Source organism: Poeciliopsis prolifica, unplaced genomic scaffold, assembly GCF_027474105.1.
Source record: "Poeciliopsis prolifica strain line A6 unplaced genomic scaffold, Auburn_PproV2 SCAFFOLD008, whole genome shotgun sequence".
Classification (NCBI taxonomy): domain Eukaryota; kingdom Metazoa; phylum Chordata; class Actinopteri; order Cyprinodontiformes; family Poeciliidae; genus Poeciliopsis; species Poeciliopsis prolifica.
The window spans coordinates 14,513,306-14,527,054 of record NW_026562383.1 but is presented as its reverse complement, the minus strand read 5'-3'; the positions used below and the strand labels follow the sequence as shown (position 1 = coordinate 14,527,054).

At 39.1% G+C, this 13,749-nt stretch overlaps 2 protein-coding genes across 2 annotated transcripts in view; one reads left to right on the top strand and one right to left on the bottom strand.

Annotated features, from left to right (window-relative positions):
• Nucleotides 1–2,135, bottom strand: part of sntg1 (syntrophin, gamma 1) — a 59,475-nt gene extending 57,340 nt beyond the window's left edge. The window contains exon 1 of the mRNA XM_055033822.1: nucleotides 1,787–2,135. The gene's annotated coding sequence lies outside the window, so the exon portion shown is untranslated. The remainder of the gene's footprint in view (nucleotides 1–1,786) is intronic.
• Nucleotides 2,136–9,671: 7,536 nt separating this feature from the next.
• On the top strand, nucleotides 9,672–11,612 carry snai2 (snail family zinc finger 2). Its single transcript, XM_055033225.1, has 3 exons — nucleotides 9,672–9,855; nucleotides 10,019–10,540; nucleotides 10,736–11,612. Exons 1-3 carry the CDS (start codon nucleotides 9,777–9,779, stop codon nucleotides 10,915–10,917), a joined length of 783 nt encoding a protein of 260 aa, XP_054889200.1. The 5' UTR covers nucleotides 9,672–9,776; the 3' UTR covers nucleotides 10,918–11,612.
• Nucleotides 11,613–13,749: the final 2,137 nt, after the last annotated feature.

The following is a 13,749-nucleotide window of genomic DNA, read 5'->3' as shown; positions in this document are numbered from 1 at the left end:
TAGGTTCAACCTAGACACACTGAGCAGGACTCCTTTACCTTTAATTACCTTTAATTATGTTAAACAAATACATACTAACTGCAAGAGTAGTCTGTTGTGTAGTATCTTGCAAAAATATTCAGATCCATCAAGCCATTTAACTTTGCATTTTAAAACGACTAACTTCAGTGCATTTTATTGATATTTTATGTGATAGACCAACACAAACTAGAATATAAATGAGAAGTGGATGGAAAATGAAACATGTTATAAAAAGGTTTTACAGCAAAAAACAAAATCTGAAGAGTGTGGCAGCCACATTGCATTTGATTTGGCTCCTTTACTTTGATATATCTAAATAAAAGCCAGCACAACTAATTATCTGAAGAAGACCAATGCAGTTCCCCTTTGTGAAGGATTTAAAGGTTTGGTGAACAAACACTGTCATGGTTTGATCATGAAGACAGTGCTGATGGCATCATGTTGTCGGGATGCTTTTCTTCAGCTGCCAGGGAAACTGCATGCTTAAGTTTGATGGGAAGATAGATGGAGCTAAATACAGGACAGTCCTGGAATAAAAACTCCAAATTACAGCGAAAAAGACTAAGTTCACCTCTCTGCAGGACGACGACGCTGAAAATATGATCAGAGGTGCTATAGCATAGTTAAGATCAGAACATATCTTTATGTTTGAATGGTCAAGAAACAGTCCAAACTTGATTCCGATTGAAAATTAGTGGCAGGATTTGAAAACTGCTGTTCACAGATTATCATCCTCCATTCTGTCTAAATTTGAACTAATTTGCAAAAACAAATATGGACAGATTTCTATCTCTAGATATGCAAAACTGGTAGGAATCATTAAGCAAAAGACTTGCAGTGGGTAGAATGCAAATCCAAGCCACACTTTTTAAATTTGTATTTCCAAAAATTATATAAGTCTATATCATATATTATGTCTAATTGTAATGCTTCATCAGTTAAAACCCCAATGAAAGACACTGAACTCCAGGGTTGTAACATGATAATATTTGAGAAAGTTAAAGGGCTATGAATAATTTTGTGCCACCATAAGGGAAGCAAAACAAATGGTCTGATTTAGAAGTTTTTTTTTGTTTTTTTTTTTGAGCAGCTAACAATGCACAGTGGGCCAGCAGCAGTTGCTGTCTGAAAGCCCTCCACAGATGGACATTGCCTTGATGCTTCTTCCAAGCAGGGAAGGATCGAGAAAAAGAGGAACAGCACTGAAGAATGATTTGTGAACAGCTATAAAAATTGGCTTATTCTCCCTCACCCCCCTCCCAACCGCTTCCACCCCCAAGTGGGGATGTTGTGTTGGATTGGCATCCAGCACAGAGAGAGCAGGCTACTTGAACGCAGCTGAATAGCTGCGTGGATGGAAGAGGTCTGCTGCCACTGCACTGGCTTGAGGAACTGCAGTTGCTGCCTGTATATACCTTCACTGATGCAATGAAAAGGTTTGTGCAAGCCCACGTATCCTCCACTTAATCAAATATATATATTTGAATCCGTTTTATTGGGATGTTTCCATTCAGCGCACCCCACTAGTCCAACTATTAAACGTGGGTATGCTTTATTACCTTCTGGCTCACAAAGGTGATGGGTACATAAATCTTTGGTGCGCAACATTACGGTGCATTTCACCTTTTAAAAAGTACAGTGCGACTAAATCCATGTTTCATTTCATGGCTCTTTGGGAGAATAACAATGCACTACGTGCCGCTTACTGTGAGTGATTAGAAGGTTGTGCAAATGTTAAAAGCGACAGTGGGTTTATGAGGCTTACCTGATTTTCTGGTAACAGGTGGCGATATCTTATTAGATCCCTCGTTACCTCCTTTACTTGTTTTTAATCAATGCAATGGTGGCGAACACATCTCCGCCAAATCACAATATATCCCTTGTGACTGCATCGCCCACACGGCATCCAGGTCCACTATATGCTGCGTGCAGGAGGAGGAGAAGGGAAAGAAAAAAAGAAAAAACAATATTTAAAAAAAAAAAAAAAAACGAAGGAAAAGGCAGCCCGCACTCGCGCAGGAAAACACATATCAGTCCGTATAAAGGCTGCATCCCGGGTTGGCGGAGGTTTCAGGGACTCCGGCTCGTCGACATCCCTGGCAGAGGGTCCGGTTTCACAGCCCCGCTCGCGTCTCCGCCGCGCATCGTGCTGCCAACATGACTGAAGCTGGAAATCACATGCGGCGTGTTGAGCGCGCGCCTGCGTTCACCCAGAGGCACCTGCACAACTCTGAGCGCATCAATATTACATGACTCCACTTTTTTTCTATGCTCTTTTATTTAGTTATTTTTTTCCGCCGCCCTGGCACGCATCACTTCGCACAGCCTTATTTACACTCTGACATGCTCTGCAGTGCTTTTCTGGGAGTGTTTGCCTTTTACCTGTAATTTAGGCTGAATCCCATGCCACTTCTCTCTCAGCCCTCACGCCTACATAAGGAAGGGTTAGGGCGTCCAAACCGGAAATAAAGTGGTAGTAAATGTATGGCTGAATTAAATATTCTTGGTTTATCCTCGGCTGTATCTCATTTAACCTCTTTTTCATTATTTTAACCCTGATTTTCTTTTCTAAGGGGGAGAGCGTCCTAAACCTTTCTGTATAGGAGAAAAAACAAAAATATCAGTTTCATAGTGAAAAAAAAAGAAAAAAGTGGAATTTTTGAAACTGCTGTTCTGTTTACATGCAGGATTCAACGTATCAAAAAACATATGTGCTGACTAATACCGTGCACATGTATTAGCATATGTTTATATGCCAATACAGTAAAAATGTCTTTGTTATTAAATAATTCAAAATTCAACATTCCAATTACACAACACATCACTGTTGCAGATCTTTAGTGTTGAATTGTTTTAACGTTGTAGTAACTTCATTCTCTTGTGACTCCTCCATGTTGATAAGCTTTTTAGACATTTTTCACATTATTTCTAAATGTCTTTTTCTTTGAAGGAATGCAACAAAATACTTCCACCTAATTCTTTGTTTCTTTTTCATTCCTTGTGATCCTAATTCATTGTCATACTACTGAAAAAAATATATTTAGAAGGTACTCATATTTTTCATGAGTATCTTTTTTCATGCCACACTAACTTGTGCATTTCATAAATCTTGCTATTCATATTTTTCATATTTATTCATATTTTTCGAGGGAACCTAAAGTTTTGTCAAAAAAGGACATATTAAATATTCAGTTCTTAACAAAGAACAGTGTTATCTTGTTGTATATTCTCTTTTGTGTTTCTGGGAAGGAAAGTGATTTGACTACATGGAAACAGAAAAAAGGAAGAATTGAACATAAACATGAACTCATTAAACAAATATTTCAACAAAAACATATTTTCTAATTGAGGGAAAAGTTAAGACACCATAATCCCTTAATGCAAGTCTTACCCCCTTTGGTTAAAATAACTTAAATGAATTGCTAGATCTATAGACTGATAAGAGTTTGAAGAAAGTTTGGCCCATTCCTTACTTTCAGCTGGAAGATGTTTGAGGGATATATATATATATATATATATATATATATATATATATATATATATATATATATATATATATATATATATATATATATATATATATATATATATATTCCAGAATGTTTTTTTAGATTCTCTTTGAAAAAAACTTTACCTGGCCTTTATGTTTTCTCAGACAGTGAAGGAAATCAGCAAGAGCCAGCTGTGGGTCTCGTATTGACACTCCTAATGTTTTGGGAGTTTAGTTTTAGCATCCTGTAGTCATCTCTGACCACCAACATCCCAGATGAATCGGATGTCTTCCACTTGTACTACCTTTAAATCTCTTATCGTCACAAACTGCTACAGTATCATTTCTTAAGACCTCAGGCAGCTCTTTCAATCTCAGAATGCTCCTCACGTTTATTTAAACAGTCAGTAATACACCAGCTCAACATATAAGGTTTGGACATGTTGGACCTCCTTCAAATGCTGGTGGATGATGTTCTCATCATCTGCACCTGGTGTGATACATCTGTACATTACTTCAGCCATTTCAAAGGCAAAGGTTTGTGTTCGTGTTTTATTTTACTCCTCACCGAAAACTGTCACATTTTACTGAATATTTTAAAGGGTTCATTCTTCCTTTTTTCAAAGGATTTCATTAACTGATACAAAACCACATCCAAACCAAGCTGGTCTGTGAAAAACAGTAGCAGATCTGCTTGTTAAATTATAAATGAACTATTTCTAACTAAATTATTTGGGAAAATGGAGCTTAGTTTCATCAGCCACACACAGACCTGGTTATTGCTAGGCTCACAGAATCAAGAAATTAAATAAATAGTTCCTGTCTGACAACATGAAGTTGACTAAAAAGAACTTATCAGGTCTTGAACTAAAAAAAAAAGAGAGAACTTACCCATAAATGGAAAAATCTTCCCAGGACTGACAAGTCAGCCAAATAACTCTGGACAGCACTGCAGGCCTCACTTGCCTTAGTTAATGTTTGGATTCATGATTCAAGAATAGAAGAGACTGGAAAAAATAATAGCGTTTTCCAAGGTCATTTCCAAGCACTTGACCTTGGAAATGACCAAAACATAAACAAATGTTCATCTCATATCATTTACTTAAAAGAATATTGATAATCACAAAGATTTTTGGGGAAAATATTTATGTAAGTAATGTTTATATAAACACCAACATTGAACACCTGCTGCAGAAGGGACGAGAGTTTAAAGGACACACAGTCAAAATCTGGCTTTCACACTAAAGCCAGATTTAGTGTGAACCAATTTAAGATTCAAATTAAGGGCAGTGGATGAGAATGAGAAAGACAGGTTGGGATTTTCTCTCTCTAGCTGCATAAATGAAGGAATGACAAGATCAAATTAGCTTCAGGGCAAGGGCATGGATATAAAAATATAAGTAGGTTCATAAATTTACTTTTCCAGTCACATTTTGCTTCTCTTTTACCGAGAAGCAGATCTAGCCATTATCATTCATCCTTTAATTTGAGGTGAAATGAAATGATTTGACATCCGGGTCAAGCCTAACAAGGTTGAGTAAGGACAGACTCTAAGGTTATATAAGTAGACAGGTTTGTTTGGGTTATCTTTAGGGTATGATGTCATCCTGCTTATAGGCAATCCAAAGCAAATCAATTCACTTTGATGTCATCAATACATCATTCTCAAGGTTCAAGTGGTAGCATGTTAGAGGTGAAACTCTCCTGAACGGTAGAAAGAAAAAGCATGGGTGGATTTCAGAGTGTTGCAGAGTCTGACACTCCTGACTCATTTTGTGCCGTCAGTGTCACTGAACACATACACACACACCCACACACGCAGAAACACACACGTACATTCACATACAATGTGCATGCATCCAGACTCCCAATATAGCATCTGAGCTCGCCGTGAGGCCCTGTGAGCAGCTGAGCACAATGACCAGGTGCTTCTCATTTCCCACACTGTCATCTCGACGGCTGTAGCGTCTCTCTGTTTCAGCGTGTCAGATCATCTGATGTTTAAAAGTTGCTCGTCAACCTGAGCCAGCCATCATAGTACAGCTAATTATAAACGGAGGGGTATGTGAATAATTCTGTCTCAGGCAACAATCTCTTAATTAAGGCATGTTAATTAAGTTTTAACACTGTTGCAGTAGATTGCTTTGTATTGTATTGTATTGTTCCTGACAGCTGTTCTTGAGGTCATCTAGACCAGTGGCAATGATGATGTGATTAGGGATAATAACTGTATGCCCTCTGTGACGCTTTCCTCACCAAACAGGTTTCCCACTATTAGTAGCTGCTGTTTCAAACAGTCTATTTTTAAAATATTAATAGAGTAAGCATATCTCTAAGTCATGCTGTCATGTTTCAACATCCCCAATATATCTGGATCTTAAATAAAGAGTCTAACTGTGGACTGTATATGAATACAACTTGATGCAACAAAATACAATATGTAAAGACTGAACGAAAACAGAAAGGGTGGAGTGCTGTATCAGAAATAACATTTTCTCAGTCTTCTCAAGATTGTTTGAAAAAAAGAGTGGACATGAATAATCCATATTAATTCCTTTTACAAAAGAGACTGTGTGTTATTGTTAGTCTCAGTGTTTGTGTGTTTTTAATGTTCTCTTGTTCTTTGGTGGGGAGTGACCTGGGTTCAACAAGAAATATGGCAATTACAGTATGGAAGCAGTTGCATTCAAGTAAAACTGCAAAAGAAATCAAAATCAGCTTAAGTAAATAAACTGATGCTTTTGTTTTATAAGAGCAAATCCATCACATTTTCCATAATTCATTTTCTAAGTCTAACTGCAGCATTTATCCTTAAACACAATCACAGAATCCAATATCTTTTACTGCCCCTAAATACACATTAGAGTTTTTCATATTTTGACCCGTTATAACTATAAATAAGAATAAATATTTTTTATTGTATAGAATCAAGACAGAACACTTAACTTTTTTGAAAATGAAGAAAAAATACACATAGGATTTAATGAATCTCAATGAACTGTGATAACTCTGGAGGAGCAGCTCAGGTGGGACAAACTATTCACAGGTAACTTGTGCATTTCATAAATCTTGCTATCATGGAAGGTTGGCTTAAAGCAAATTATGATCAAAAGAAAACCACACAAAGTCTTGGCAGCAGGTTGCTACTACTCATGTAGGGTACACAGCAAAAATGACAGCGCAAACCTTCCACTTACACTATGGTCAGTGCTACAATAGCAGAGCATGTCTCTGTATCAGAATGACCTAATTAAAGTCCAGAATTAAATCTAACCTGTAGCAAAACCTCAAACTTGCTTTTCACATATGCTCTTCACTCAGTGTAAACCTTTTTTTTTTTCTTAGCTATTTCACAAAGAAAAACATGCAAGATTTCTGTATAGATATGCAAACTTGAAAGAGATAGTCTTCAAATTACATGAAGCTGTGGTTGCAGGTAAATGTGGTTCTACGGAGTATTGACTCAGCACAATTCTGCCACACTTCTGATTTTTTTACTTCTATTTCACAGACGTGCAATAGAAAAGAATATTAAAAGAAATCCTATTAAAATGTACATAAGTTTGAACTCATAATATGATAAAATTCAAAAGTTTCAAGTCATTTCAATACTTTTCAAGGCACTACAAAACATGTATCAATGTAGGCAGAAGCACTTTTGCGTATAGTTGCATAGATTTAGAAAGATTCAAGAAAAACAAAAGTAGGTGCAGAAGTCATGTAAAAAGACTCCTTTGAAACTCAATGCAGAGAAACTGCATTACAATTAAGAAAAGAAGAGATGAAAAATGAAGCACAAGAGATAAAACAGAATCATTTCTCATTCTGGTGATTCCCCTCTTAACACCAGTTTGATGTTGGTGGTTGGTTTAAATGTTTCCAGAGATTAAAAATAATAGATGACACAAAACACAAAGGATTAAACACAACAAACATCAATCTAAATTAAAATTACTGGAACGTGAAGGAAGATGAAAGTACTCGGATTGTGCAGCAGATATCTGCACAATCCGCATGTTATCCCTTTTATGTGTGCTTGACCAGAGAAACAGAAGCTCGCAATTTAATTTGGTCCATTTTTTTTTTTTACACTATGACCTCCCGCAACCCAAAGATTCAGAGAGCTTTTAAATAATTTTCAAGCTCCGGATCTGCAGCCTCTGCTTTTCAGGATTATTTGATATGATGTGAGTCCTGGCTGCTGCTTGCTTTAACTCCCACTGACAGTAAAAGAGCATCCACAGGACTGAGGGGAAACAGAGGTGAAGCATAAAAACTGCAAGATGGCATCTTTCACCTGTCCGTGCACGCTTTGCTTCTCTTGGTTGCAGTTTGGGCGGTATTGATTTCGAAGCGTTTTACTTAAGTGTGCACAACATTTTCTGCTTGTTCGCCTGCAAATGCCATTGTTCCTTGCTGTATCACACACCATACAAAGAGCTGAATCTGCCACAGAGGCTGGGAGTTATTATACACTGATAACCTTCCATTCCCTTTTCTAATCCAAGCGGGAGTGGAGGAAAATCATTCTTGATCTACAATTATGCTTTCTAGATAAGATAAGCAAATCTCAATTAACGTAACGCTCAGCCCAGACATAAGGAGTTTTTTTCATATTTGCTGACCCAACCCATCAAAGTCCTGCAGGTTGTAGCTAGTTTTCAACTTCACCTCAGCCTAAGCCTCTGACTTGTTTGTGAAATACCCCAAAATTCCCTTTCTCTGCAGAACTGACTCCAACACAAGGGGGCGTACACTGCTAAGTTTGCCTCTCTTTGTCCAATTCAGCAGCAGTGGGGCTAAACTTGATTATCATGCTGACCTTGAGACAAATTAAAATTTACATTCTAAGGAGGAAAGCCTTATTGCATGTCCCTTTTTTTTTTTTTTTTTTTTTTGCCTTGATCAAACTGACCTATTGAGGAATGCAGTTATGAAGTTTTGTCTGTTGATGGTTCTCATGAACCCAATGGTCATTTTTCTGTTTGGAATAAATAATTGTGCAAATGTCTGCATCGGGAGTTTCAAGTCTAAGACCAGATGACGTTCACTTGATAAGAGTTGGGTTGAAAAGCAAAACTGAAGGCAATGATATCATTTCAGAGTTTAATTGCCGTCATGTTTCATGTGTGTGTATTGGGGTTTATGGGTGTCTAACTTTGAAACTTAGGTCAGTTGGAAAAAAGGAACAGGAGTGGGGGCCAGAACACTATAATAGTCAGGCACCATGAGTGAAAAAACAACCAATTAAGTAAATGAAGGCACTCAAGAAATGTGTGTGTGTGTTCCTTTTTTTTTTTCCTTTCTTAAAATCATATGTAAAAAGATCTTTGACATCCAAGGTGTTCTGCCAATAAAAATGTATCAAGTTGGGCAGTTCCCTAAAGCAGTACATTTTAATGACTGAATTGCTAATGATTACCAAATAATTAAATTATATTGATTTGCAACTGGTTGTAATTTATTGTCCTTGAAGTGAAAGTATTATGCATATAAGATTGTTCTCGCCCAATGACTGCTGCAAACAATGCCCAATGACTGCATTCCCTACCTGTCTATGCATTATTTTTTGTGTATGAATGAGGGAAATATGATTGTCTGTGGGCGGATTACCACAGGATTTCTCTAAGAATGATATTATCCACCAAAGGTAGATGATATCACACAGCAAGGGTGGTGAATGATATCATCATCATGATGATGATAAACTTGATATCATCATGATGATGATATCAAGCAGGAATGGGGCACCCCCATTCCCGCTTTTGGTGGTGCCCCTGCCTTATCTTTGCATCCTCCACTGAGATGTACAAATTAAGGGGAGAGAATAATAAAATCACACATGACAAAGCAGAAAACTTTTTTGTGAGCACCTTGACAGCAACAATTTCTTTTTCAAAGTGATGACACAAGTTCTGCAGAAAGCACCTGTTTTAGCTGGAATAATAAGCCTGACCCAGTTTAGATTCATGTACTCCTATAGGCTAAAATCAGGAGAGATTTAATTGGTTTGAGCTCCCAGCATATGTAAATGGCAGTAGATGGCTCCTCCTATGCACCTGATGGGGCAGTATTTACAGCTCTTTACAGCAACTACCCGCGGCACTGCACAAGAACGCAGCGCACCAGCGGACACACCACTGGATTGGATTACGCAATAAGGATTTCCGTCTTTGCGCAACAAACTTTAAGGCTCGCAGACTGCTTGCGGGTGCGAGAAAGGGGAGAGAAAAGTTTGACAAAAGTTGTCCTCTTGTTTTCCAAGATGCCACGCTCTTTTCTGGTGAAGAAGCACATAAACTCCGCAAAGAAGCCAAATTACAGTGAGCTCGAAAGCCCAACAGGTAAAGTTTGTTTATAGAGTGACTTTATGAAGTTGTAAAAGTTTTGTATGCATATTGTGCAGAAGTTCATTTTGTAACTTAGTACCACTCGCCATGCCAGCTCTGAAATCAGCGCTCCTCACTCAGGCAGATAACAGTGTTCATCCCACGCTCTTTATTCCAGTGTTCATCACGCCGCACTTCTGCAAGGGCCTCCCCCTGTCTGTCATTCCCCAGCCGGAGATCCTCAGCCCGGCCGCCTACAGCCCCATCACCGTGTGGACCACCAGCAGCCTTCCGCTGTCCCCGCTGCCCAGCGACCTGTCCCCCATCTCCGGATACCCCTCGTCACTGTCCGACACCTCCTCCAAGGACCACAGCGGCTCGGAGAGCCCAAGGAGCGATGAAGATGAGCAAATCCTGCCCAAGCTGACGGACCCGAGCGGGGTGGAGGTGGAGAAGTTTCAGTGCGGTATGTGCAGCAAATCCTACTCCACCTACTCTGGACTGCTCAAGCACAAGCAGCTGCACTGCGACGCCCAGGCGAGGAAATCCTTCAGCTGTAAATACTGCGAGAAGGAGTACGTCAGTCTGGGAGCTCTTAAAATGCACATCAGGACTCACACCTTGCCTTGCGTTTGCAAGATATGTGGGAAAGCTTTCTCAAGACCGTGGCTGCTCCAGGGACACATCAGGACACACACGGGTGAGTGGATGGAGAATTAAAACCTTGGGCCTTTTGGGTTAAGGAGGGAGCAAGACCAAGTTAATGTAGTTTGATTTATGGAGCTTACATGAAGATGTTTGTGTTTTTAGTTCCTCGAGTTCTGTCTGACTGACCTCAGAGTTTGAAATTACTGCGTCCTCATAGAGTCTTTTGTTTTCATTTCTGCCTCCACAGGCGAGAAGCCCTTCTCCTGCCCACACTGCAACCGGGCGTTTGCAGACAGGTCCAACCTCAGGGCTCACCTACAGACCCATTCGGATGTGAAAAAATACCAATGCAAGAACTGCTCCAAAACCTTCTCCAGGATGTCTCTTCTGCACAAGCATGAGGAATCTGGCTGTTGTACAGCCCACTGAACTGGGAATACATTTCTGTGCCTTTTGTGCTTTTTTTCCCCTCCAAAGCTGCAGAAAAGGTGTCAGGGATTCACACCAAATATCACGTAACACGCAGACTTATTTTGTCCTGCAGGCGGCCCATTTCATTTCAAACTGAGAAATAGCTCAGCGATCACATGTTGTTCTTTTTTTTCTTCAATCAGTGTTCCTGATTGCAATCAGTGTTGAGCTTTTATCGAACAGCGAACTAACGTACCTGTGCTACTCAAGCACTTTCTGCTTGCTCAGAAAGTTTTTCAGGCCTTCACAATGTTATCTTCAGTGTTTGTACCAACCTTTTTCTACAAGCTTTAACCAAAAGCTGTCTTTGATTGGCAGTATTTATTGTAAACCAGTGTAATACTAAAGTCATTGCTACATAGGGAACAAGTGCAAACTTAGATGTAGCAAGATTATCATTAACTTTTGCACACTCTGTAGAAACAGTTTGCCAGCACTCAAATATAGCAGAACAAGTGCCTCATTTTTACTCTGCAATGTTATGTATTTTTCCGCAAAAGGGTGCCTTTTTTATATATATATTTTTATATATTGAATGTAAGTATGACTGAGATGATTGTACATTAGCAGTGAAAGCTGTGATGCTGAATGAATTTGATATTTTCATATTTTTTATGACACTTTTAAAAATAAATGACGTTTTTGTATAATTCCTTTGGCATCCTCTGAGTTGCTTTTCATCTCTGAGGCTCTCTGTCAGCAGCTCTTTCAAGCAGGAAGGACTCAGCTGGATTTACTGATTGTCACACACTTCAAAAAGGAGAAGAAGCACACACAGGAAAAAAGAGGAATAAAAACATAAATGATATTTAATCTAGCTTGCACCATCTCTTGTTATGGAGTTGTTAAAAAATGAGGAGCGGGGTGACTCAGCTCTGTCAGGCCTGAACCTGTTCCTTGTGAACCTGTCCAGACATCAAACAACCTTGAAATTTAACACATACTAGCTATATTGATCTGCACTCACTTGCTATACCCTCCTGAGGGTCCTTGACTCTATCTTTGTCCAAAGACTTGCTCAGTTGAAAGTGAAGGTACAATAAAGTTAAAACGTTTGCCATAAAAGTATAACTTAAGCTACATTGAAGACATTTTTCTTTATGTGTTAAAGCTCAATCACTTCAGGGAGCTGGGGTATTCCAATATCAAGACTGTAATAATTTTTTACCGTAACATCAAATTTGCATTTGCTCTAACGACCTCCTTGAGTTCTGGGCTGCTTGTAATGGAGGATTAAATAGATTTCCTCTGGCTACATTTTGTTACCACATGCTATCTTGCAGCAAAAAAAGATTAGACTACAAAAAGCTCGACGCCTTGAGGTATACAGTCAAAGCCAAGCTCTGTCTAACAAACCCCACAGTGTGTTCCTGTTTCCACTAATGCCCAAAAGCAGCTGACCCAAAAGATGGGATCTGACAAACAAGACACTTGTTTTTGAGCTGCGAAAAGGCTGAACCACCCTGCAGGTATATTCTCTCTCTCTCTCCCCTCTTTGAGTCAGCATCGAGCTATTCCAGTAGCTCACCTCTGATTGGACCTGCTGGCTTCGGGGGCTCTCCAACTTTGCTTGGAAAGCAGGTGCATCGAGCAGGACTAAAACCCACACCCATAGCCTTACTGATACAGCAAAAACCCCAACTGTGACCTAATCTGCAAATGGCACTAGCAAGCAGGTCCTATTATTCACATCATAAAAGTAAAGTACCATTGAGAGGGCACTTTAAACTCTCACAAACACTTTCCATCCTCACTCCTCTTTGGAGGGTTTTATATCACTCCATCCATTGGCAGAACTTTATCTTACCCGTAACAGAGAGGAAGAGAAATCTGAATGTGCTGATGCCTGTTAGCTTTATAATCTGGCTCGATTTTCCTTGTACAGCAATAATTAACCGCCTGACTGGTTTCTCAGATAATAACAATGTGTTAAACCTCCCCACTAACCCTAAAAACATGAATATTTGATTTAGCAGCTTTGACTGTGTAGCGGGAAGAGGTAGCGGGTGGGAGAAGGAGTAAGAACCTATTTGTTTTAAAGCATGCAGCTTTTGGGGGATGTGCTGCAGAAAGTGAGAGCAAATATTTGCCAGATTGCGGGGACTGCTAATAGTTGTGTTGTTGTGCTAAAATCTTTATGATGCCAAATGCAGGTAGAGGAGATGCCCGGTGGGTGTTTATGCAATTAGATTTGGAAGAGGGGAATCTGAGTGGAGGTATGGTGAAAAGGCATGCAAATTTAATTCCCAATAAATAGATTGATTGGATTTAAGCAAATCTGACATTTGAAGTGTGTAAAATGGCCCCAATTGTTGCTTTGCTTTGTTTACTTGGTAAATCTAGATTCATCCAGGCCTGAAAAACCCTCCTTAGGGAAAAGCTTAAAAGACACCAACCAAGAGTCTGAGAGGTTCATCTTGCAAACAGTCTCATTAGGTCTGAGTGTATCTCTGCATGAGTTGTGCCCAACTCACACAACAAAGAGATCTATTACTTGATCCAATTTGTCCCAGCAGACAAATTAGAATGTCTCCAAACTCATAGTCTGACTTGTCAAAGCAAGGAGAGATTAGAGTCCTGCTCAATATTATGTGCTTTTTAATAACGTTTTGCTTCATTAAAGTGTTTTAGGACCTAAATTGAGTCATTTATTATAAATGTATACACAAGTCTGCTTAATTTACCCTTTTATTCTTTGCATTATCATCAACTAAAGATTAACGTTGAATCTTATTTCTCCAACATCATTTAATTAATATGTAGTGATCTGCCACTTTATTGGGTACACCT

What these genes read in the sequence shown, in the direction of transcription:
- snai2 (XM_055033225.1), top strand. Translation starts at nt 9,777, where the DNA reads ATGCCACGCTCTTTTCTGGTGAAGAAGCACATAAACTCCGCAAAGAAG. An exon ending in TGAGCTCGAAAGCCCAACAG is followed by an intron (nt 9,856 to 10,018) that starts GTAAAGTTTGTT and finishes TCTTTATTCCAG; the next exon opens with TGTTCATCACGCCGCACTTC. An exon ending in ACACATCAGGACACACACGG is followed by an intron (nt 10,541 to 10,735) that starts GTGAGTGGATGG and finishes CTGCCTCCACAG; the next exon opens with GCGAGAAGCCCTTCTCCTGC.